The sequence below is a fragment of the Neovison vison genome, chromosome 10 (genome assembly GCF_020171115.1).
Source record: "Neovison vison isolate M4711 chromosome 10, ASM_NN_V1, whole genome shotgun sequence".
NCBI classification, from domain to species: domain Eukaryota; kingdom Metazoa; phylum Chordata; class Mammalia; order Carnivora; family Mustelidae; genus Neogale; species Neogale vison.
In genome coordinates, this window is record NC_058100.1 from 33,665,985 (window position 1) to 33,691,955 (window position 25,971).

The following is a 25,971-nucleotide window of genomic DNA, read 5'->3' on the forward strand; positions in this document are numbered from 1 at the left end:
GCGGGTTGTCCGGCAGCGCCGGAGGCAACTCGGACGGAGCCGGGGCCCTGCGACAGGCGAGAGGGGGCCTCGTCGCCAGATCGCGGAGCGCTGATTGGTCGGTCGGCCGCGGCCGGGAGAGAACCCGGATGTGCCTGGGCCGTCGCGTTGGCAGTCGGGGCTCCGAGGTCTGGGCGTTCTGGGGGCGCGGGCAGCCGAGGCGCATGGCGCGGGGTTGGGCCGGCTTCTCTGAGGAGGAGCTGAGGCGACTGAAGCAGGCTAAAGGTAACGGGACGTGCCGGCGGAGGTTTCGTCTTCGGGTTTAGTGCGGGCAGGGGGTGGGGAGGGGGGTAACGTGTTGGTGTTTGGAGAAGGAGCTGGGCTTGGAGGGGGATGGGGGCTCCCGAGGTGCGTGTGTCGGGAGCCGGGGCGGGAGGGGCGAGTCCCAGGAACCGGGATCCTGTTGTAGGAGGGGAAGTTCGGGATTCCGGCTCAGCGATGTGGACGTGACTTTTCCCGGCGGAAGGAATGGGCCTTGGGACAGGCGGCGCGCCGACAGCCCCCCGTGGCCTGTGGAAGGCTGCGGCGTGAGCCGGGGCCGCAGCGCTGGGGTCGCGGGGAGGGGGCGGGGCACCGCGTCCGGCTGTGAGGAGTTGACCAGAGTCGACAGTGGCTGGGCAGGAGGGAGCGCAGGGGTCCGCGTAGACGCGAGAAGACGGTGCTTTTCACAGGACATCTGGAGTCTCGCGTCCGCTTCTGGTCGCCAGATGACACCAGCTCTGCCTCCCGGGAGCGAGAGCACCTGGAGATTTTGAGAGGTGCGTGTGAGGTCGTCCCTGTGGACTGCGCTGTGAGCCGGCGTGCTCTGCTCCCCTCGCTGGGCCGTGCGCGTTTTGTTCGCTGGTTTTCTTGTAATGGAGGAACTGGTTTTGCCGTTACTTGGTGAGAAGCTCTTGGTATGAATTATGCTTTGTTTGTGGTTGACGTTTCGTGAAAGTGGAGGTGCCACGCGCTCCAGCGCTCCGGGTACCGTCACTGACAGACCTGGCATTCGTTTTGTTAGTTTGTGATCAAATTGGGTGTTGCTCAGGTGAGTCTGTGCCTTGTCAGCGCAGATGTAAAAACCCAAGGCTGACGTGGAAAAAGTGGTCAAGTAGGAACGTAGGGCCAGGGTGGGTTATGCCCGTGGAGGGACTTTTGATTGGCCCAGAGGTCTTCAAGAATTGTATCATAGGGGCGCCTGGGTGGCTCAGTGGGTTGGGCCCCTGCCTTCTGCTCGGGTCATGATCTCAGGGTCCTGGGATCGAGTCCCGCATCGGGCTCTCTGCTCAGCAGGGAGCCTGCTTCCCTCTCTCTCTGCCTACCTGTGATCTGTCTGTCAAATAAGTAAATAAAATCCTTTAAAAAAAAAAGAATTGTATCATAAAAGGGATACTACAGTGGACTCCTACCTTGATGTTCTCATATTCCTTCTGCTCTGTGTTTGGAACATCGGTTCACATACTTGAATGTACAGAGTACAAGTGTCCGCGCTTCTGGTCTGACGAAGTTAGCGGTATCAGCTTCTGTATTACACGTTCGAAGATGAACCAGGCCTCCTCCTTCAAAGCGCCCCTAGTCTAGAGGAGACAAACGATAATGTAACGGGTAGTAGAAACCTTACAAGAGCTTGCTACAAAGTTAGCTGGGGGTTGGGTGGAGCTTGGAAAGATTTCAGAGATTATGCCTTAGCAGAGGTGAGTTTGCCAAGGGAAAGAAAACTTAATATAGACTAAATTATAACAGTAGATTCATTATGTAGAAGTACATTTGTAAATATCTCTGCAGTTTGGGGTAGACAAGAGCCGGAAGGATGTTAGTGTCCAGGCCTGTCTACCGTAGCGAGACTTAGAGCACAGTCACCAACCACCGGTCTGTGTCTGCCCTACTTGGCATTTTTGTACACCCGTAGCCAAACACAGTGATTGGCATATAGATCTCGTAGCTGGACCTCTAAATCTTTTTACCTCGGATTTCTCATTTGTAAAACTAGAAGATCTGAACTTTTAATTTTTAAGGCTCCTTCCAGTTGTTCTCCAACCTTAAAAATACAATTAAGTAATCCATGAAGATGGAGTTGGTTGCTAGCAAAAATATGCATGACAGCACTCTAGAGAAACCCATATGCACATGAGGAAAGATTAAGAATGTTCTTTTTTTAAAGATTTTATTTATTTATTTATTTGAGTTAGAGAGGGAGAGAGAGCACACAAGCAGGGGGAGTGGCAGGCAGAGGGTGGAGGAGAAGCAGACTTGTCGCAGAGCAGGATTGAGGCGGGGCTCCATCCCAGGATCCTGGAATCACAACCTGAGCTGAAGGCGGACGCTTAACCGACTGAGCCACCCAGGTGCCCCTGTACTTAGAATTCTTACTTACAGTATTAAAAAGCTGGGAACAAACCAAGTGTTTGTTGGGGGGGGGGATAAGTAAATTGTATTATAACCATCCAGTGGGCTGCTGTACAGCTACGCGAATGTATGAAGTATAATGTATGAAGCATTAACATTTGTAAATTTTGTAAATAAAATGCATGAAAAGAGCAAGTCTCAGAAGAGCAACCTGATACCATTTGTAGGACAGAATCATGCGACATAGGCATATTCTTTGGGAACATAGGACATCAAAGTGCAGGATACTAGAGAGGCAAGGAAATCTTATCTGGAAGGGGCAAATACATCGGGAATTTCAACAGTATTGGTAATAATGAAATCAAGTTGAGACAAGTTATGCTACCATAACAAATAGCCCTAATATATCAACTGTTTAAAATAATGTTTATTTTTCACTCTAGCTTCATGTCCAATATGGTCAGGCAAGTCACTCTTTCCCATATAAGGACTTCACATTGTGTTTTGGTGCTATCATTTAGGGGTTCACCATGGCATGAGGAGAAAAAGGTTGAGAATTGAGCATGAGCAACTCAGTGCTTCTGTCAGTAAATGATCGGTGTCACTTGTACTTACCCTTCATTTAACAAAAGCAAGTAATATAATTTGGAGGCCAATAAGTGCAATTATTTGTGTGTTCCAAAAGAGAGGATGACATCTGTCATTTAAATAGCAGTTATGTCTATTATAGTCATATTTTATTTATAAATGTTACTGTTTTTAATTATCCATCCAGGTTGGATATGTGCCTATAACACATACATGTGTTTGATGTATGACTTATTTCATACCAAAAAACTGAAAAAAGTGCAGCTACAATGCTGTCAATGTCTAAAGAAAATATTCATAATTTACTTATTCCTAGATCTTTGCTGGGTATATTATGAATATCTTCTCTGAATATCTCCTCCTAGCTTGTAACTTGTCTTTTTTTTTTTTTTTTTAAAGATTCCATGTATTTATTTGACAGAGAGAAATCACAAGTAGATGGAGAGGCAGGCAGAGAGAGAGAGGAGGAAGCAGGCTCCCCGCCGAGCAGAGAGCCCGATGCGGGACTCGATCCCAGGACCCTGAGACCATGATCTGAGCCGAAGGCAGCGGCCCAACCCACTGAGCCACCCAGGCGCCCCTTTTACCTTTTGATAAACAAAGTATTTAATTTTAATATGGTGAAATTTGTTAACATTTTTGTGTCTTAAGAACTTGGTACCCTACCATGAGGTGATAGTACCCTACCGTAAGATATTAATGCTTATTTTCAATTAAGAGTTTTTAACAGTCATTTTTATTGTAAACTACAACAGATTCAAAACGCTGCATAAAGAAATGTGCTTCTAATAAGAATTTTAAAGTTTTGATTTGACATTAAGCCCTTAACCCATTTGGGGAATGTTTTGTTTGTTTTTGTATGGTGTGAGGTATGGTATTATCTTTTGCTCACAGCAGTTTTTTCCTCACGTCCATTTACTGAATGAGTCCACCTTCTGCTTTTGATAGGCCGGGCCATCTCAGTCATGTACCAGTGCTCCGTGCATGTCTGAACCTCTCCCTGGGTTCACTCTTCTATTTCGTGAGTCATTTGTCTATTCCTGTGCTCTCTGTCCTGCTCCATTGGTCTGTCTATTCTTTGATGAATACCAACTGTCTTTATTATTGCAGCTTAATAGTGGGTTTTGAAGTCAAGTAATGCCAGTCTTGCAGTTTTGTTCTTCAGTATTATACTGGGTATTCTGAGTCTTTTGCCTCTCCGTATAAACTGGAAAGTCATTGTGTCAGTTTGCACAAAATATCTTGGCTAGGATTTTGATTGGAATTGCAGTGGATCTGTAGATCAAGTTGAGATGAACTGACATCTTGACGGTATTGAATCTTTTGTTCATGAATATGGAATATCTCTCCATTTAGTTCTTTGATTTCCTTACCAGAATTTGTAGTTTTCTTTATAGATCTTCTAGTTTCTTAGATTTATTTCTAAATATTACATGTTTTTTAGTGTTAATGCAAATGGCATCGTGTTTTTAATTTCAAATTCTACTTGTTCATTGTTGGTACATAGGAAGGCATTTGACTTTTGTATATTAATCTTGCATTCTGCAACCTTTTATAATGGCTTATTAGTTCCAGGTGCTTTTATATCATATGTTCTGTTTTTAAGTGGCCTAGTTTATTGTTTGATTTATTACTTGTTACTTGATTATTGTAGCAGTTTTAATCTCATATGCAGGTTCTGTGAAAATGCAAAATACAATGGAAGCTGCAGTACTGATTTCTTTGGGACTATTAATTCAGCTTCGTGAGCGTAACAGGGAAGTAAACAGTCTCAGTGGCATTTTCTGATGGTGCGGCTAAAGACCTGTGGTTAAGAATAAGTTTCTGTCCCAGAATAGAGGGGGCTACTTTGTGTTTCTGGCAAAAGCAAACAGTAATAACATTTTACTTTTGATGGTACATGTATCTTCTAAAGATATTTTCTTTACCTGTTTCATTTAATCCTTATACAAACTCCATGAGTTAAGTAGAGCAGGTAAATTTTCACCCCTTTGACATATGAAGAAACTGAGGTGTGGAATAATTAATTGACTTGCTTAAGATTATTGAGCTGGACAAAAGCAGTGCTGGAACTGTGACTCTAGAGCTTTTAATTCTCCTTTGGAAGATTTAAATACTAGGCTTGTTTTGCTTCAGAAGTCAATGTACGGAATTTTAAAAGCTCTGTTTGAGTTCATTCACAGAGACTTCACCACAGTTTCTTTTCCCAGGTATTTTGTAAACAATACCATTTACAGATCTTATTAAATACAGTGTGCTAGTGAGTAAATTCTCCCACACTCTGTCTTAAAAGGTTAACACTGACATGGATAACCCAAAAAGTATAGTGAGGTATTATTTATTTTATAGTGCTTTTTTAAAAAAAAAATTCCTCCCAATTGTTTTATCATCTTCTATTGGTTTGCTTAGGCTGCTATTAAAATTAGCTTGCATATATTGATTAATGGCTAACTGACTTTGGGGAACACAACCTTGCTCTGCTCTGGAAGACAAAAGCTAACAATTGAGGGTTAGCTAGCATTCTTGGAAATAAGAGATTTCATTCCGTTATACCTCGTGCATATCATCTACCTAGGTATCAGATAGGCCTAAGATCTGCTATTAAGAAAGGTGCAGCCTGTCTGTAAATGCAGCCACTGTTTTAGTTCAGGAGAGCAGATAGAATCATAAATCAAATTTAAGACCAATCAAGGATGCATTTGTTTACCTTGTGTGGTCAAATTAGTTGATTCTTGAGGCAGTTCTCAATTCAAGTTGAAAAAGAAGCCTTGCATTTTTATTCTGAGGCCTAACTCAGCAGACAAATGGACATCTTTTAAGGTAAATTTTGAGTTGGGACAGTTTTTTTTAAAATATTAACAGTGTGATTGGAGAACTGTTAAAATGCTATGGGAAGATGGTTGTTTTTCCCTGGGCTTTTGTGGTAGGGAAGAAGGGAGAAGCGCTGTAGAATTATTATCAGAGTTTAATGTTAATCCTTTATTTTCTTAGAGAAATTCTGTTTGCTGCTCACACAAGGGAATTTTTCTCCGCTCTCTTTTTCACACAGATCCATTTGAACCACAGCGACGTCTCCCTGTGAAGAAAAGTCGACAACAACTTCAGCGGGAAAAAGCTCTTCAAGAGCAAAGCCAAAAACTTGGACTTCAAGATGGATCAAGCTCAGTACCTCCAGAGCAGCTGCTTTCTGCACCAAAACCAAGCTTTAATAGTCCAGAAGCACATTCTTCTCTCCGTGTTCCTCCTGGTCCTCTTACACTCACCTCTCCTGTCGGTGATGGAAAACCACAGGGGACTGAAAGTCCACCAAGGGAACTGGGACTTGAGAATTCCCATGATAGTCACAAAAACACCGAGGTTCTGCCCCCAAAGCCAGACTGCAGAATGGAAAAAAAGAAAGTGGAATTGTTAGTAAGTCTATATATCCGTGAGACTTTTTTCCATTTTACTTTTTTTTCCTCAGTTAGTCTTTGAAGAAATAATAGTTTTAACATTTTCTCCTTTATGTGCTAACCTAGAAGTATAATGCATATAATGCATAACCTGTTAAAGAATCCTACCCCTAAATGTATTGTAAGCGTTAGTGTTGGGCGTGCCATACATGTGACGTCACTTCATCTTTGCAGCAGCTTACAGTACCTATTCATGATTTTTACTCCATAGATATCTTGGACTCAGAAAAGATAACTTTATTCACAAAGCAAATACATAACTAGTAAGTAGCAGAGTTGGAGTTCACGTATAGGTCTTTCTGGATCCATATGTGAAGAGATACAAAGGGATGGTCCAAGGAAAGTTGAAAAGGAGAGAACTAATAAAACAATTCAGCTCCATCATTAGATTTCTTTTTATTCTTTGTTTAATGTGCTTTTATTAGAAACTACCTCCAGAATTTAGTTTAGAGACATTCTTTATGGAAATTGCCATTCTATCACTTGTGAATTCTCAAAATATTTATCCTATAGCTTGTGTTTTAATATCCGCTCATGTTTGTTTCTTCCTGGTTTATCAGTGTGGCATTTGTTTCTGTTTTCCATTTTCTGAGTCTCACAGTATCTTGGGATTTCTCTGATCCAGATTCTATGCTGTGAGTTCACAACCCAGAGATCATTTTTACAAGAGCTACAAAGCTGCATGAATTCTGAAAACAACATTGAACAAATGCATACATTTAAATGTCTTTAAATGTAGTTTATCTGCACAGACCTGAGACAAGTAGGGGAGGGTGGGTTTAAATTGAGCTGGACAATTTAGAATGTTGTTAGGAAAAAGAGTTTTTAGCTACTTGGGAAAATTTTCATAGAAGACGTGCAATTTGGGAGACTGTTGTTGAAAAGGAGGAATTCTGAGCCTATAAGAAAGGGAAAGGAAAGATCTGTCCTACAGAATGCTCGGAGATGGCATCTCACATCTGTGGAAGAGGCAGAAGTGAGGCCAGAGAATAGTAGAGAATGAGGGAGATGAAGAAGGATGTGAAAGCTGAGGCTTCCTGTCTGTCGAGCTCCCTGATACAGTCGTGTATCACGAAGGCCTCCAGGGAGCGATACCCTGATCAAAACAGAGGTTAGAGAAAATGGAGGTGTCCGCATTGCAGCGCGTTCAGGGGAGGGCGCTGGCTGAACCGGAACTCGAGCACTGGGTGAGAAGATGCCTGCGATCGTGAAAATGAGAGTGGACCAGTGCCAGTTCCAGGGTGGAGGCGGTGGGAATGGGGAAAAAGTGATTAATGTGGAACTGGTTACTAGGTCTGGGACTAGAGAATTTTGACAACGATGGCCATAAGAAATGACAGTAAAAGGAATGAATAGCTGGATTGTGACCTTGTTTGAGTTGATACCACGTTGTTGAATTTATGAGAAATTTTAATCTAAGTCTCTCAGAATCGAACAGATGGAAAGCTATTTTCAGATCTTTGAAGTTTCTTGGTAGCCCAGCATTCAAAACTTAGCTCATGGTGTTTTACTCTGTTTAAAAATGTTTGAGAGCTGGAAGTAAGCAAATAAAAAAAAAAAAATGAAATAATTGTTGTTTATCCTGAGAGTATTAAGTGGTAGAGACTTTTAGTATAGAAACTCTAAAAGATAAAACATGGTATTAGCTACATGCCAATTTATTTTGCTCTCCATTTTGCATATAATACATAATTAACTTATACAACTTTCTTTGTTCTCCTAAGAAATGCCATAGTACTCTGGCTTCCAGTTTGTGGCTTCCTAGATTATATACATATAATGGATTTCAAAGGTCCAGTTTATGTAAGCCTTCTTGACTTCAAATCATAATCTTGGTTCTTATTAGAACAAAATAACGAGCTGCAGATGGGTTCCTTTTAAGAGGGTTTTTGAAAGAAAATATACATAATCTGGTTGATTAAATTTTATACAAAGGGGGGCTTAGCCTGGTAAGGTGTAGGTTGGGGTTTCAAAAACTAATTTTTCTAAATTTTTTGTTCCCTAGGCAAGAAAAGTCTCGTTGGGAAGTCCTCCAGGAGGAACAACGGCTAATGGAAGAGAAAAATAAACGTAAGAAAGCTCTTTTGGCTAAAGCTATTGCAGAAAGGTGAGGCACCTGAACTAGGAGAGGTTGTTAGTAACCTGGGATCGGTTCTGTCATGTTCTGTATTTGTTTTCCCTTGTCTCTTTTGATAAATTGACATTTTCTCTACAACATTCCTTTTTAATTGTTTTTTGTAAAGTAGGTTCCATGCCCAGTATGGGACTTGACCTCAACAACCCTGAGATCAGGAGTCACATACTCTACTGACTGAGCCAGCCAGGCAGCCCTCTACAGTGTTACTTTTAAAACTATACAAATCACCTTTTATAAATGATACTGAAATTCCAGTGTTCATTTATTAAAGAGGACTTTGTAAGCCTAAACTATACCGAATTTGTGAATACAGATGCAGTTAGAACTTCAGAATCAACATCAGTGTTTTCCATTTTAACCATCTACACATCCTAAGGAAATGGTGAACAGCCATCAGGATAAGTGTATTAGCAACAAATGCAGGTTTTAATTTTGATGTGGGGAGGCTTTAGTCATGCGACAGGTAAAAGAGTAAGATTGTTTATTCCACATAAGTGACTTCCACTCCCAGAAATCTTAATTGTGTTTTCTATGGATATTTTTCTTGAATAATTTACCTGCCCTCACTAATACACAGTACAACGTTTCATCAGTGATTCAAGGTCACCATTGTGAGCCCTCTGCGCTATTAACATGCACTTCGACTTTTCTGTCACCTCCCAGTGTCATTTTGTTTTTCCTTTAGTACACTGTGCTAGCCTCCAATAGCAACATTCCCATTTGAGCCACTTTCCACCTCTCTCACCTAATCTTTCTGCCCTTTTAGTTTGTAATTTCCAGTGTGCTGTGGCCTTAGGCAACCAAACTTAGTCAATGAAATAATGGTTGAGAATAGTAAGAATGAAATGCAAGCGATATTGTTGGCATTTTCTTTTCAGATCTCCTGAAAAAACCTGGCAAAACTGTTGGTTATTGAAGCTGGTGTATATGTTGGGGGAGGGGAAGGGACAGGGCTAGAGAGAAGGTCAGGTAGGTGTATGAGTCATTCCGAATTTATCTGTCAGGGATATATGTATTTGAAAATGATGATTTTTTTTTTTCTTCAGTTGGTGCCCCTTGATCTTTCATAAAACATAGGAAATATGCAACTAACTGAACTTACATTTCAAGAAAAACAACAACATGATTATTGAAAGTGAAAAGTGGTTTTAGAAATCACTTCAGTTACTAGTCTTCAGCTTCAGAAGGGGAAGCTGTTCACTGGGGATTTTACAGAAAGATTTATAGGCTCAACACTTGTCCGTTATTTGTATTTGGTTGAAGACAAAAAGTACTGATACAGGCAGAAATGTAAGGAAACATAACCTGATTAGATTATTAATAAATGCACCAGTGAAGTACTTACTGTTAACTTTTTATAGGCAGGAAACAAGTGAAAATGCATAATGGAGTAGAAATCAGGAGATTATAAGTGGAAATATAATCGTTTTCTGGGGGAGTTTTATTCTGTGAGAATGGGCATGAAACTTTGAAATAAGTGAAATCAGATTGAAGGTTGGCTTTTGTATTCTGTTTTTTCAGTGTGTTTGGGGGTGGTGAGGGCACTGAAGTTGGATGTGCTTTTAAACAAAGGGTTAAGAGTGTTTGGTTTTGAGCCCCAGAAGGAATTTTGAGGAACTGTAGTATTGTCGAAAAAGCAAAAATTAAAGTAATAAAACTTTGGAGGAAATGGGTCCTAAAAAGGTTAAAACCAAAAAATATAAAGAAATGGTGTTTAATACAGGCATCAGTTCTTTGTCCACTAAGTATCAAACACATGAAAATGGGCTTAGCAAGAATTTAAGGCTAGAAATTTAGAAAGCTTTGTTGGATGTTCCATGTAAAGAGAATACAGATCTATTCTTTCAATGTTTATTCTCATCCTCGTGAATAAACATAGACCGATAAGTGAACCATTCGTTTTTTTGTTGTTTTTTTTTTTAAATCTTACGTTTTCCTTTGTGTTTTGGAATAATAAGGGAAAACAGAACAAATGCAGTCTTAGAGATAAACCAAAATGTTGTTGCCAGCATTTGTTTTATTTCAATTTGTGCTGTTTTTTTTTCCTAATTTTTAAAAATTATACATTAAAGTCATATATACAGTAGGTTGCTTTTTTCACTTAATATTGTGTATAGATACATGATTTTAAAATGTTTTTATTTTTCTATTCATTTTTCTAGATCTAAAAGAACTCAAGCAGAGACCTTGAAACTAAAGCGGATTCAAAAGGAGTTACAGGCTCTAGATGACATGGTGTCAGCTGACATTGGAATCCTCAGAAACCGGATAGATCAGGCCAGCCTCGAGTATTCGTGTGCGCGGTGAGTTGAGAGAACTCTGACCCAGCAGTCAGAGCAAATTAATGTTTATGGCCGGCAGAGCCAGGAGCTCTCAGGTGTGTTGTCATTGAAGCCTCGTAACAGTACCATAGGTGCGCTCTTCCTGTTTGGTACTAAATGCAGCATAAGTCTTCCTTAAATTTGTCCCACCCTAGTTCATATTCCTGTTAGAGCGTTTCTTGCATTATTTATTTACGTTTTAGTCTTTCTTGCTAAACCATCAGCTATGTAATGTTTGGGACTCTTAAGTGTCTAAATGACTTGTCCCCAAATTCTGTTGTTCTAACACCAACTCTGTACTCTTTCTATTAAGAAATTTTGGTATCTGAGATGGTCCTTAGAGATTAGCCTAATTCTCATTTCAGTTTTCATCAAAGAAAGAAAATCTAGCTTTTTTTTTTTTTTAAAGCCTATGAGTATTTTAAAGAAAATACCACTCTGTCTTGAAAGCCTGAAGATTTTCCCATTTTTGTTTTTCTTTTCAGTTGTATTCTGATACAGTAGTTTGCTATCATGTGTTTTCTTGGTTTCAAGAAACCAAGAAATTGGTTTCAAGAAATTTTTAGTGAAAAATTCATCGTGGAGAATTTTTAAAATGAACTAACACATGTAAAGGATTACATGAACTTTGCAAGCAGAAAAAAGGGCAAAAAATTAGGTCCAATTTCAGGGTTTTCAGTCCTTTCAGCATTGCTTTAATCATCCTGAATTGTCTTTTTTCACAAGGGAATGCCATGTTAATGACTCAGTTTTGCATCTCTCTCTGTAACACTAGAAATCAATCAGAATGCCTCATTAGTCCAGGGTAAACCACAGCATCAGAATGTTTATTTAACAGTTTAATAAAGCAGAAATGCTTGATTGTGGTTTTTAACTCAGGGTTTATTAAGAAAGAGGTTTGTGGTGTCCTTGTGATTTTCGTAATTGTTGTTTGACCATATGTTATTAGGCTTAATGGGTTGCCTTTATTAATTAGCTGCTTAACTTAATGTCATCAGTAGCTGATAACTGGAGGTTCCGGATTTCTATTAATAAGGTCATTAAGGAGGTAACCAAGATTTTATTAAGATAAAACTGATCCTGGATTTTCAGTGTATTTTATTCTCTGTAACTTAAGTTTACCAGAGGAACACTCTTAGGCCTTTGTAGCCCTTTATATGGATAATTCAGATTATTGTGGATACCTTTACAGAAAATCATGTCATTATATTTTAATTCTGTGGTAGAGGAGGCTGGAGAAGGATACTTTTGTTTACTGAACATAATATAAGAAATGTCAGTTTTAGTCTTCAGAGAACACAAAGAAGGTTGGATTACTGGTTAAAGAAGAAAATATCCCATAATATATAAGTGTATTTAATGAAATTTTAGTACGTTTTTACATAGTAAGAAATTTTAGATAAAATTTTACGTCTTTTAACAAAGATGGCAATTTCTCGTGGTATTGATACTAACATAGTTGTATGTGAATATCCATATTGTATGTGTGAGGCTGTTTTTAAAAAGCTAAGGTGTTGAGAGAAATCAAAGAGAAGCCATAGACAATTGTGATTAGGACCAGTGTTGTATCTGGTTCAGTCATAAGATTAAAACATTTTCTAAATTTACATCTGTGGTTATTGAGAAATTAGAGGTTGGTGATACAGTATTGTAGTTTAGATTTCTACTGGTAGCTAATCCCCAAGGCAGCCAGTTTCTCTTGGAGATCTTGTGTTTTTTTCTTTTTAAATAAAAATATTATTATATTTTTTTAGTATAGTGCAGTGTCCACAAAAGGTTCTTAGATAATAATAGTCCAGACTTTGCTTTAAAATTAGTTTCTATAGGGCATTGTTAGAATAGATCACTTTAAGGAGACCAGCACTTTGAGTGAAGCAAATTGAGAGAATTATTGCTTCTCTTCCCATCTGTGATTACCAGGCTACCGTATGCTTCATTAGACCAGCTTGTGAAACAGAGTGGCTGTGTATAGAACATTTCTTTGACCCTTCGTGGACCAGGAAATACTGTAATTGGTGTTTGCTATCTATGTTTAATAGATGCTCCCATTAACATATACACTTACATGTGCATCCACATACACACATATATGCATAAATGTTTTATGTATAATTTATAGAAGTAAAAATAATAGGGATTTTGGAAAACAGCTCTTTATTAACAATTTTAATAAGAATGTAAGCATAGCAGACCTCTTTGTGTCAAATAACGTTTGACTCCCAACATCATGGAAAGCTGAAAGAATGCAGTTACATCCTTTCACAACACAAGACGGTCCAATACTTAAAATACTGTGTGATCGAATTCTTTCTGTTGGAATTATTAACTCCAAGAGAATAGTGTTTCCTTTTTATCCTCAGAAATGTGTTTTTTGTTCATTGACACTGAGCTTGAGAAAGTTCATCTAGAGCATGTTTTTCTCAAGTCTCCTACTCTTGAGATTTCACCGTATGGGATCGGTTTCACCGTCTAGAACCTAGACTGCTGTTTTGGCCTTGATATTAGGTTCTGAGGGCTGCTCTAACAAGTTACCACAAACTGGGTGATTTAAAACACAGAAATGTGTTCTCTTATATTTCTGGAAGCCAGAAGTTTGAAATCCGGGCGTTGGCAGGGTCGGTCTTCTTCAGAGACTTCAGGGCAAAATCCAGTCCTTGCCTCTCCCAGTCCGTGGGAGCTGCGGGTACTCCTTGGCTTGTGGCTGCACCAAGTTCTGTGCTTCTGTAGTCACATTGTTCCTCCTCTTCTCTTTCAAAACTTCCTCTGCCTCTTTCTTAAAAGGATACATGTGACTGTATTTAGGGTGCAGCTGGATGATTCAGAATAAACTCCTTTCAGAATCTTTAACTTAATCACATCTTTTACCATGTAAGATAATATTCACAGATTCTGGGGATTAGGAAGTGAGTGTCTGTGGGTGGCCATGTTTTTAACCTACCACAACATTTGTCTTTTGATTTGTCTAATAGCTGCGACATGTCTTCATCTGTCGACTTTCTCTACTTTGTCACTGTGGGCAGAAAATGAAAAATACTAATTCTGAAGTGCGTTTAGTGAAAGCTGAAAATAGATTACACATATGGTGTTTCTAGTCTTTTTTTTTTTTTTTGATCTTTTTGAAAGATGATGTAATACTTTGAACAAAACAGTAAGGAAACTAGACAATGATTATTTATTTTCACTGGGGCATCATCCTTTAGGTCATTCCATCATTCTCTGTTTTCTTATTAATGTTTTTCTGCATAAATGGGAATAATTGATGAGTAATAAGGAAATAATTCCCAGGGTGATAAAATGGCAAAATATTTCAAGATACAGGAATAATATATCCTATCTCAACAGTCCTACAGTGTATCTCAGGTGTATAAAAGGATCCAATGGGTCCATACAGTAATTGCAAAATGTAGTTTTATTCTGTCCTTTCTTAGTATAAGAACCTTTATATGTTGATCCTTACAAATAGTTAGAAGTGCTTGGAAAAAGAATAAGAAAACTAAAAGTGGACCAATGGAACCAAACAGCATGCCATGGGTTAGTGGTTGAGTTCTTAAAAAATATCAGGATACCAAAACCAAGAGACAGATTCTAGAATCCTTTAAATAGCATTCATTAAATCACTCGATGTCCCTTTAAAATAACAAAACAATTCTGTAATTACATTTCCAGTTCAGTTTATTTTACTGCGTTACATATAATGCTCTTACTATTCTGTCCCAAAACGTCATCATACTGAGTTGGTATTACTCACCCGACCCTCCGGCTTGCAGTGCAGTTTGTGAAATTAATCAATATTTCAAACATAAATCACTCTGTGCACGAATATATATGTATGTTTCTGGCCAGAAGAACTTTAAGTAAATAAACAAAATGCAAAATCTTCAGTGATTTATCCAGGGTGAAAGATCAATGGAAACCTAGGGACCTATTTGCAAATTTAATTTCAATTCAGCATTCATGAGCCCAGTCAGTAAATCTTTACTAGCTGACTCTGGCTGGCTGAGGGAGACCCCAGACCACAGAAAGGAGGTTTGAATTGGGGGAAGGGGCAAAGTATCATATACCTATGGAGATATTGTCAGAGCTCTTAAGCTTGATGCAAGAACATTCATAAACAGGACATGTTACAAAGTTTGAAAATGAGGGATTCACATGTCCAACAAGGCTCCTTTGGAAACAATTCTTTTATCATAGAGGGTAATTGAAAAACAGCTAGTTTTCTCATTCTTAGAGTTACTAGGTGATGGTTAAAAAAAAAAAAAGAATGGTAAATGAACATTATGTAAATAAAAGTTTTCAAGTATAAACACTGAGTCCTGAAACTTTGCCTAATTTTAGCTTGAGATACACTACGTGTTTAGTGATAATGCTTTTGGATTCTGGTGCTCTGAAGAAGTTCTGTTTCTTAAGTGCCTACCAGGCACTGGGTGAGACACTTTCCCTATTTATACCGCTTAATCTTAACGCTCCTATGAAGTAATAATATCACTGCCATTTTACAAATAAACCAAAACTCAGATGAACTTACTACCAAGGATCGCTGTACTAGAATTTTCAGACGTTGCACGTATATTCTCCAGCCTCTTCCTTAGGAACTAGGTGTGTTTTATACTCATGGTGCTGACCCTGGGCCACACCTGATTAAAACAAGGATGGGCCACTGACCCCAGAACATTCAGTCCAGAGGCTAAATAGGAGTTGGTGGCCTGGCTGGACGCTAGGAGCTCTGTCCAAACTAATGCACCACGCTCAGCCAGCCTCGTTCCCTCCCTCCCCCAGCCGCCCGCCACCAGAACTGGGGCACTGAGAAGCTAGCTGAGTGGAGTGTATATGGTGCAGAGCCACAGCTGGCGGCCGTATTGGGCTGCAGGTACGATTGGAAAGCCACAATGAGAGAAACTGTGGTTGCTGAGCATTAAAGAGAATAGTTTTTGATTCTGATGACATGCTTGTGAGGTTGCCTCTTGTATACTACAATAAAACCCACTTTTCACCTGAGCTAGTTTGACTGGACATCTGTTCTTTACATCCAGAAAAGGCCTTGACCAAAACAGGTACATACACAGTAAATGGCAAAGGCAGGTTTTGAACCATAGCTTTTCTAAAAATCAAACCCTTTCATTTTTTCACTATATTCTTTTTCAAGACAGAGAATCTTGCGTTAGGAGATAAAACTGTTTCTGTTTTGCTGTAACTGTAGTGCCAGAAAGTACTTACTACAGTGAGTTGATGTAGGCAGTCGTAAAGGTAAGGCACCATGACTTTCACAACTGTTAGTGGTTATTAAACTGAACAATTAGTTGATAAATGTGGGCCCGTCTCTTTTCCTGGCCAAAAAAAAAAAAAAAAAAAAAAGAAAGAAAGAAAGAAAAGGTAAAAGACAGTAAACTGACTAGTTTTTCTTTTTGTGTCAACCTAATACAAAGGAAAAAAAGACATTACAGGGTAACTTCCCCAGTAGAATTACCTTACTTCTAAGACTGGTGTTGCCTATCTTTGGGATGAGTGTGTGTGTGTGTAAATAGAAAAATGCCCTGAACAAAGTCTAACTTTTGTTGCAGAATGGAGAGGGAACAACTTAACCCAGGGATTCTCAACGGGGGGCAGTTTATGCCCCTGAGGAGACTTTTGGTAGCATCTGGAGACCTTTTTGGTTATTACAAATATTTGGTGCTACCAGTGGATGGGAGAAAGCCCATGATGTTGCTGTGCGTCCTACAATGTACAGGACTGCTCCCTAGAACAGAGAATGATATGTCGAAGTGGTTAATAGTGCCAGCATTGAGAAACCCATCCTAAACCTATCCTGAAATGTTTCTGTTCTTCGTGCTTCTTGCTTCTTGCTTGCTTCTTTCCTCACCTAGTATCATTTACATTCACCTTGCAACCACTGTCCATATCCTTCTCTACCAAGATTCTTCTTCCTTTTCTTATCTGTTAAGAGATACGGATTTTTTTCTCTTATTTTGTTTGGCCTCTCATACATGTTGACCAGTTGTGTGCTGGAGCTAGGTTACACTGGTTCATGAGAGCAGATTTTGTGTATCTCTTTCCAGTTCTGCAGTCAGTGATGTCACATTAACAGCCTGAAATTGGCCATGGTGGTGATAGTTACAATGCAGAAATTGAGAAACACCTACAAATCCGGGCTCTCCCTGACCAGAGCTAGCTCACCACTGAATTAACCTCTCAGCCTGCTTTTATCCAAGCCCATTTTCGGAAAGAGGAAATGAATGCAGAAGAATGTCATTACATTAGGAGGGTCCAAATGTGGGTGTTGTAAAGGTTTCAGCATCACCAGCCTGGTTTGTCTGACATGTAGGACAAGTGTACATAAAATATGAGTATCCATATCTGCATTATACTTCTTCATTTTTTCCCAGTTCTGGAGTTTAATTATTGTTTCTAGGCCCTCCTTTGAATATCTTCTTAAGTGGAAAACCAACGGACCGATCTTTGTACCTGTCCCTACAGGAAGCGCTATGACAGGGCTGAAGCCGAGTATGTCGCGGCGAAGCTAGAGCTACAGCGCAAGACTGAGACCAAAGAGCGACTCACTGAGCACCTCTGTACAATCATTCAGCAGAACGAGCTCCGCAAGGCTAAGAAGTTGGAAGAGTTGATGCAGCAGCTGGATGTACAAGCTGACGAGGAGAGTCTGGAGCTCGAGGTGGAGGTGGAGAGATTGCTTTACGAGCAAGAAACCGGAGCAGGGAAACAGGTGCTTCGCTTGGAGAGGCCGTTTCAGCCCTCTGGGGAGAGTGTGACCTTAGGATTTGCCGAAGAGAGCAAAAATGATCAAGAACACGCCACTTCCCTAAAGATAGATAAACAGCGTGAAAATCCCAGCAGCATTCCCCTTCAAAGTCCAGGCCAAAATCAAGAAATTAAAACTCCTGTAAAGGCCATTTCAGCTGCTCTGACCACATGAAGTGCCGGTGTTTGTTCACGTGGCTAGTACAGGGTTCAGTAGCGCGCGCTTGTGCTGGAGATCACGCCGTGAGCTCGGATAAGTGCGTCTTTAAAACTGTGTTAATTTCTGAATCCCTGGTTAGTTTTAGTAGAACATGTTTGACATTCTAAACCCTCACATGATGCTAATTTTCTACGGAGGCGCACAGCTCACCTTGATCCCGGGCCAGTTCTCTTGGTGTACCCTGATAACTGGGGGAGAACAGACGACCTAAAAAGACAGAAGAAAAACTACATGGTTAAGAGTGTTGTTGGACCAGGTAAATATGGAAAAGTAAAAGGGAAAATAATACTTAACACCTCACTGAACTCGTTTGACTTCTCCTAGGAGAGGTGTTGATGATGAGAGTCCTATTTTGTGTGGTCAGTAAAGAGACCCCAAAATTAACATGTGAAAAAGAGACAGAAGGACAAAAAAAACGAACAAAAGTAGCATGTTGAATTGTTTATTGGATCATAACTAGAGCCTCAAAACACAACTTGGGAGATGGAGTTTACGAAAGACACTTAAGTAATGTTATTTTTGTCTTCGGTTTGTCTTCTAAATGGCTTTAATTCACACCCTAAGTTTTGATTACTTGATATACACACACAAATATAACACTAATACATGTAACTTTACTGTTAATACACGTCTTTAATCAGCACATTGTTTAAATCTAGACAGCGAAAACATTTCTACAGCGAGGGTGAAAATAATACAGGAAACCTATCAAAAAAATTGATACACTTTCTAAAGTTATTAGTAAATATGTGTTGGATGTAAATTACCATAAAACATTTAAATTGTTAAAATGATGATTTTCTTAATGTTTTAATAGTTTGTTAATTATTGTCATTAATACTTGGCCACCATATTGTGCTGTATGTGAATGTGTAAATAAATACTGTTGGTTTGTCACAGAATCTGTGAATTCACATTAAATCGTGATCTATTTATCAAAAATTCCAAAAAATAGAAATACTACATTTTAAGTCTTGAAAAAAGAACTGCTATAAAAGAGAATAAGGACAAATGTAATATTGTATTTATAGTAATGCTGAAAAAGTTGGGTACATTCTATTTTTAAATGAGTTTGTTTGAGGGTATCCTAGCAGTGTGGATGAGCTGTGTATTTTTATATTATGTAATTTGAGTTAAAATTACAGCTTTCCATTACTGACTTCTCTAAACAGGCATTTATATAGATAGTTGTGTTTTTATTTATGAATGATAGTCATAAAAACTGAAAGCATCATTGTCCAATATACTCTTATTTTTCTAAGTAATAAACGAGTCTGATACATCTATAATGTGGTCTTTTGTTTACGCTTAAAAAAGCCTCAAGCATTTTAGTACGTCTTCTTACGCGCTCCATGGTGGTTACACGCTCCGTGGTGGTCACGCGCCTGTGTCTCCCTGTGGTAGATGCCGTCATCTGCTTTTTTGTGAGCGTCTGTTAAGGGAAATTCATCAGTGAATTGGTTCGAAGATGAGCTACATACAGGGATCTATAATCTGCTTCTCAGTCAGAGGATTTATAAGGTAGATGGAGAAAGAAGAACCATGAAATAAAGGAATTAGAAGTGACCTCAGAGATACCTGATTTTGCCATCTTACCTTATGGAGGAGGGATTTGAGAGCCGGCGATTTCACGGAGGGCATGTTGGCGTAAATGTCAAGTGCTAGTAACGTCGCTGGTCTAAAACTCTTGGTCTGTCTTTTAAACACGTATCAGGCCGTAAAGTTCACTGCATCCCTCCACTTGAAATTTTTGTTTTATAACCCATTCAGGGATTGTGTTTGTGCTTGTGAAATGCTCTCAAATATGTCTATAAATGGTCCGCTGATACCATTATTTGGAAAAACTTGCTTTGCTTGGCTTTCCCAGGGTGGTATCCGAGTGCTCAGGTGATGATTTAAGTGACAAAGTTCTATTGCCTCAGTTTTGCACGAGGCAGCTGTATTCCATGTGTGGGAGGAGGAAGCGCGGATGAAGAAGGGGGAGCTCATTGGAATGAGGCCCATATGCACTGGCTTTGCCAGGGTAGCCCTGATATCTTTTAAAAATCTTAAAACATACTTCGAAAGACTTGATATAAGGATTCATAAATCCACACATAATTGTTACTTTCTGTGAAGGAACTTACTGGTTCAAAATTACTGCCCTGAGTTGATTGGAGCACCTTGTAGAGCTGTCCCTCTTCATTGTTAAACTCCTTTTCTCTTGCTTCTCTTGGAGCATAAGGTTATCAGGGCTCTTAGTAAGGTGATGTGTAATTTAGGAGTTACCTACTTTGTGTTCTCTCACTCGTTCTGTTTGAAAGATAACCAGTGGCAGTAATATCCACTCATTGTCTTAAAAAACCATACTCTGAAGGGTAAACTTGTACTCCTGCATTTAAGAGTTCTGATACCTTGATTCCTACTACTTTCTTAAAATAAAACCATTTTTATAGGTTCCAGAGAATTTCTTAAAGCACAGTTCTCATTGCATTTAAAATACAGTGAGAGTTTTTCATGCTTTCCACCTCTGCATAATTCCGCTGAATTACAGCACTTGCGAGTGGTAAATCTTTGTACTCACTGAGAGCACAGCTTGTTTCCAAGTCAGATGATAGAAATCTCTGATTGGAATTTCCAGAACATACATTATTGCTAGATTGGCGTTTGAATTAGTAAAAACTCAGCCTTAAATGTCTCTCATTCTTTGTGTGGATTTAGCAACACAGTACTCTCAAAGAGCTTTATCTAAGTATTCAGCAACTTCCTCTTCTGAAACATTGGCACAGAACGGACTCAAGTTATTCTGACCCAGGCCATTCCCAGTGACCTTTATAAATGATGTTTTGGGTTTTGTATTTCTAAGGAGCCAAGTCAGCATTTTAAAAGGCCCTGATAGATATAACTCAGTCTGCCAGACAAGACCTGGGGCCACTCCGGACCAGGGTAATTATACCCCCTCTCAACGCAGATCTGCCCCAGGCTTGACTTGAACTACTCTCTGGAGGGACGAAGCAGGACACTGTTCTCCATCTGCCTTTACCTTAATGTCAGCTACTTTTGCAAGCCTCCTAATCCCAAACAGCTGTCTTGAAAATGCAACATTATCTCTTTATGCAGTTGATCAAACCACTGTATGTAGCTACATACATGGACAGAGCCATGTGAGAGGTGATCTGCCCCTTTTTTCCTTAAGCTTATCATCTACCTGAAGGACCAAGATGTACACTCAAAGGCTGATACAGATCATATCTTCTTGATGGGAGGCAAGATGACTGGTTGGAACACAACATGGTTGCATCCTCCAGAAGTCCCAAATTTTTAGAACACTTCTAATTTTAAATACTCTGTACACTTTCCACCCCCCTCCCCCAATCTATGAATGTATCTAGGGCCTGCCCTATCTTTCAGTTTGCCTTCAGCAATAAGGGGCAACACACGCTCAACTAAAACAACAAAAAGTCTCTGGTACACAACATGTACACATTCTGAGTTCAAAAAAAAATACAGTCACCACGACAGTGAGACTATTGAGAAAAGAGGGGGTTTTTGCATGATTTCAAAGAGGGGGCCACTGGGATTCATCAGTGCAAAAAAACCCCAAGTATTAGAAAAAGGAAGTACACGCCTTTCTGACAGAGGGTTGATGGTGTCCTACACGGAGAGGAGCATAAAGATAAGAACTCATTACAGTACCCGCAGGTGTTGCCGAGTCAAAGAGCAATAATGACTGCCCAAGCCAGAGCAAGGTGGACATGGAACAGACCCGTGTGAACTCAAGGATAACTCAACATGAATGTGTGTTCTAAGATCACATAGAAGAGAGGTCGTTCCAAGCCAAATGACTCTAGGAGCCTAAAATAGAGCCATAATTAAGCAATAAGACGTGACAGGGAACGCATTTCTCAGTGATTATAGCATGCCTCGAGGGATAAGTCAGTAGGCCAAAGGTTCATGTGACGAGTGAAGTAATAACCCTGCGATGTATAGCATCACACTGTTGGAGGGAGAAGGAGACGGAAATGAATAATCAGAGTTTGCAGAGTTGTTTCACGAGCTGTTATTCCAGTCGTTGGGCAGTAATACCCCCACGCGTACAGTGCGCGTAGCTGTCAGTTGCAGCCTACACCTAGAAGCTCTTGGTTGACACCAGAGCCTTCACTCGTGTTCTAACCCTGCAGACATGTCCATCTGCTTATCTTCTCAACCAAACAAAAATCAAGTCATGAAGATACAGACTTGGAAGTGCCCAGCCATGTAGATGGCACCACAGTCTGGTAGAATTTTCATTGCAGGAACATAGACCTAGATTTTATAATTGAAAAATAGCTGAAGCTACCACCCGAAGTCATTTGCAATATTTCGTCTCATTTACCTGCTGTGCATTTCCCTCAGAATCTACCAATAGACATGGCCCCACCATCACACAGGTCCAGAAACATCGCTGGTCTTCTAGTCTGAGCTTTCCTTAAGCGCTGTGCTGCTGGTGGGAGTCAGGGAGAACTCCAGAGCCAGTGGGCAACTGAACCACACTGTGGTAGAGGCAGGCCTTTCACCCAGATGAGAAGCAAGACCCCCACTAAGCACGATGGGATGAAAATTTTCCAGACTGACAGATGCCTTGAAAAGCGAACAGAGGCAGTTGTCTGACTTCCAGATCCCTCTCCATGTTTCTGCGGTTCTTTTTCATCACTTCAGAACATCTTTAAAACTCTTCTGAACCAACCTCAGAAAATGAGAATTTTTGTGGTTCTTCATGTCTCCCATCGCACAGGCTAAGGCTGTACCCTGGACAGAATCCTGGCCAAATAGTGCTTTAACTTAGATAGCCCAGGCGACCAGTGCTCTCACCTGCCCCCAAAACCTGCTCTTAAGGAAATAACTGACGGCAGTGGTACAGACGGAGTGTTTGCATCCCTCCAAAGTTCATGCACTGAAACCTGACTGCCACGCCAGAGTGTCAGGACATGATACTTGGGGGAAGTGATTAGGTCCGGAGGGTAGAGTGCCCATGAATGGGATTAGTGCCCTTATAAAAAAGACCCCAGAATGTTTTCTTGCTCCTTCCACTGTGTGAGGACACAGCAAGAAGTCAGTCCTTTGTGAACCAGGAAACAGGGTCTCACCAGATACTGAATCTGCCAGCACCTCGATCTTGGACTTTCTAGCCTCCAGACTATGAGAAATCAACTTCTGTTGTTTCTAAGTGGCGCAGTCTGTACCACTCGGTTACAGCAGCTCAAATAGACTTAGACAACAGTTCTTGGGGAAACGAAGTAGGTTACTTTTCTCGTGTGTCCCCATTTAATACAATGACATATATTAAAGCAATGTATTTTAGCTTGCGTAGTGGAAATCTTAACCACCACCCCCCCCACCAAAGGAATTTCAAGCATCAGAGAGCAGATGTGAGAATGAAGGTGGAGTAAGCTGCCTGGAGAGGAGATCCTGCGGTCTTACTCCACTCCATGAACTGGGAATTGAGTCCCCGCAGCCTTTATTGCCCATGGCATTTTAATCTCCATTTGAGGAAAATTACCGCAAGCTGTCCTCCCCCGATTTCCTATTGCTAATGCACATGTAGTTGAAGAAGTGAAACCACATCTGCCATTCTAGTCACATACATGGCTGCAGAGTAAACCATCCCCTAACTGTCTTCAAACAGCAGCCACTTTTTTCTCATGACTCTATGGATTAATAATTTGGTCTAGGCTGGGCAGTTTGCTGATACTGCTGGGATCTCTCAAGGGGTTACTGTAATTTGGTGGCTTCCCTGGGGCTACATGGTCTAGGAGAGCCCCACTCACATTCTGGCAGTTGGTGGCCTGTCACTTGGGCCTTTTCTCTGGTTAGTCTCTTATCTACAAGAGGGCTAGCTTGAACTTCTATTTATGGAGGTCCCAGGGTTTCAGGATGGCAAGACAAGCTAAAGTTGAGGCTCTACTGTCCCATATATCACTTCTGGTGCATTCTGCTGATGAAAGGAAGTCATAAGAGCAGCCCAGATTCCAGTGGTGGGGGAGTGGACTTCGCGTCTCGTTCGGAGAAGTAGGGGACTCACATTGCAAAGGAACCATCATCTAGAAATGGGAGGACTGGTGGTGGTCATTTTCTTAAACAATTTACCACAGTCTGCCCCCACTTGGCATGGTAATTCACATTTGTTTCCCACACAGAATGTCCTACCTCCTCCCCAAAAGTCTCATCCCATTATGGTTTCAGGCATGCAGTCCACAATCTCATCATCTGGTCCAGCCCTTATGTGAAGGAAATTCCTCAGCTCTAGTGCCTTTGGTGTGGGTGTGGCTCCTCTTCATTTAAAGATCTGTGAGCTAAAACGAAAAGTCACCTGTTCCCACACCTCAGCGTGCAGTGTGAGACAGAACAGGATAGCTTCCATGGACATTCCCTTTTAAAAAGAAGAGGGCCAAGAGGCAGAGAGAAGGCATTCTGAAATCTAACCTGGGGTCCATTGTCACGTCTCCCTCTTCTGGGGAGTATAATGAAGGGCCTAGTTCTTCTCATCTCAGGGAGTGGCTCCCTAGTCCAAGAATGCCTCCACAATTCTTGGCTCTGTACTGGGAGATACCTTTGCTTTTCCGTAAGAAATGACCCATGTTTGCAACTGAGAAACTTATCAGCCTGCTTCCTGTCCATAGAAACAAGAGGGTCCAGAGTCCTTTCTTCATTTTGGAAAGTCTTGGTCTCTTTCAGTTCAAACTGGTGGTGGTGATGTCAATTTGACTCTCTTAAAACTTTGTTGGTTCTCTTGACTTTTAGTGGAGTTCACACATAATTCCAAAGCCATGTTTGCAGTTATTTTTTAATGAAAACCTCTATTGATTTTGTGTATGTGAGGGAGATATGACACAGTGTCTCTACTGTGGACTGAATTATGTCCTAAAATAATGTATGTGGAAACATTAACCTCTGTTGTGACTGTATTTGGAGATAGGGCTTACTTATAACTAAGGTTAAATGAGGTCATAAGGGTGAGATCCTCATCCCATAGGATTAGTGTCCCCATAAGAGGCAACAGAGAGCTTATACAGGCTCTGTCTCTCTCTCTCTCTGTCTCTCTCTCTCTCTCATTCTGCCTTTCATATGAGGACACAGTAAGAAGGTGACCATCTGCAAGCCAGGAAGAGAACTCTCACCAGAAACCAAATCTGATGGAAATTTGATCTTGATTTTCCAACCTCTGGAACTATGAGAAATACATTGATGGTGTGCGGGCCATCTAGCCTGCGGCATTTTGTTATGGCGGCCCAAGCTAATACCAATTTTGGTAGCAGGCAGTGGGATGCCGCTGTAACAAATTTCATCCCACAGCTCCAAAAATCTTAACCTATTCTAACATCTGAGGTCTGAAGTCCAGAGTCTCATCTGCATATCCTCTCACTCAGGTATGGCTTCCATAAAACCAGGCTTCTCAAAAGGGTAAATTTTACTCCATATAAATCATGCCTCAAAAACGAGATTTTGAGGAAAAATAGGAACTTCATTATTTTATTTTCTTACCATTCTATGTCAGCAATTTGGACTAGAATCAGATGGGAAGTTAGTTCTTTTGCTGTTCTATCCACAGAACCAGTAACAAATAAAATGGTTATTTTAGGAGAATAATTTGAGGGGTAGTTTTTTATGCAGCAGTAGATAATTGATATGGTTCAGGAGATTGAATCAGGAGCTCTTGTATGTGTGTGCACAACCAAATTCAATCTGGCCATAAAGGAGGCCAGCCACCCTTAGGGTAATTAGCGGAAACTCTGCCCCATCTAGGGTGGGTATATGCCATATCCAAATGATGCCTGCGTGATCCGATCAGGACATCCATTGGGGGAAGTATTAGTGCAGAGCTCTGTGCTGAGTGCTGAGCCCACTCTGGCCTGGATCTCAAGACCCAGAGATCGGGACCTGAGCTGAAACCAAGGGTCAGGGGCTTAACCACCCAGGTACCCCTCAGGATTTGGTTTTTGACTGTTACCTGTCCAGGTTGACATCCTCTAAGGTCTATATGGTACCACTGGTTCCTCTTACTCAACTCTTATAGATTACATCTTCAACATCCCTTAGACTAGACTGTGGGAGACCTCCAGGGCTGGCTTTCTCTCAACCCCTTCTACATGTCTCTGGGGGCCACTGAAAACATTA

At 40.6% G+C, this 25,971-nt stretch overlaps 1 protein-coding gene across 1 annotated transcript; it reads left to right on the plus strand.

The window, feature by feature from the left end:
* The first annotated feature begins 57 nt into the window (after positions 1 to 57).
* Positions 58 to 19,122, plus strand: GORAB (golgin, RAB6 interacting). The gene is made up of 5 exons (XM_044266944.1): positions 58 to 264; positions 6,005 to 6,362; positions 8,413 to 8,514; positions 10,707 to 10,847; positions 17,337 to 19,122. The coding sequence occupies exons 1-5, from the start codon at positions 129 to 131 to the stop codon at positions 17,791 to 17,793; spliced, it is 1,194 nt and encodes a 397-aa protein (XP_044122879.1). The 5' UTR covers positions 58 to 128; the 3' UTR covers positions 17,794 to 19,122.
* The last annotated feature ends 6,849 nt before the right edge of the window (positions 19,123 to 25,971 follow it).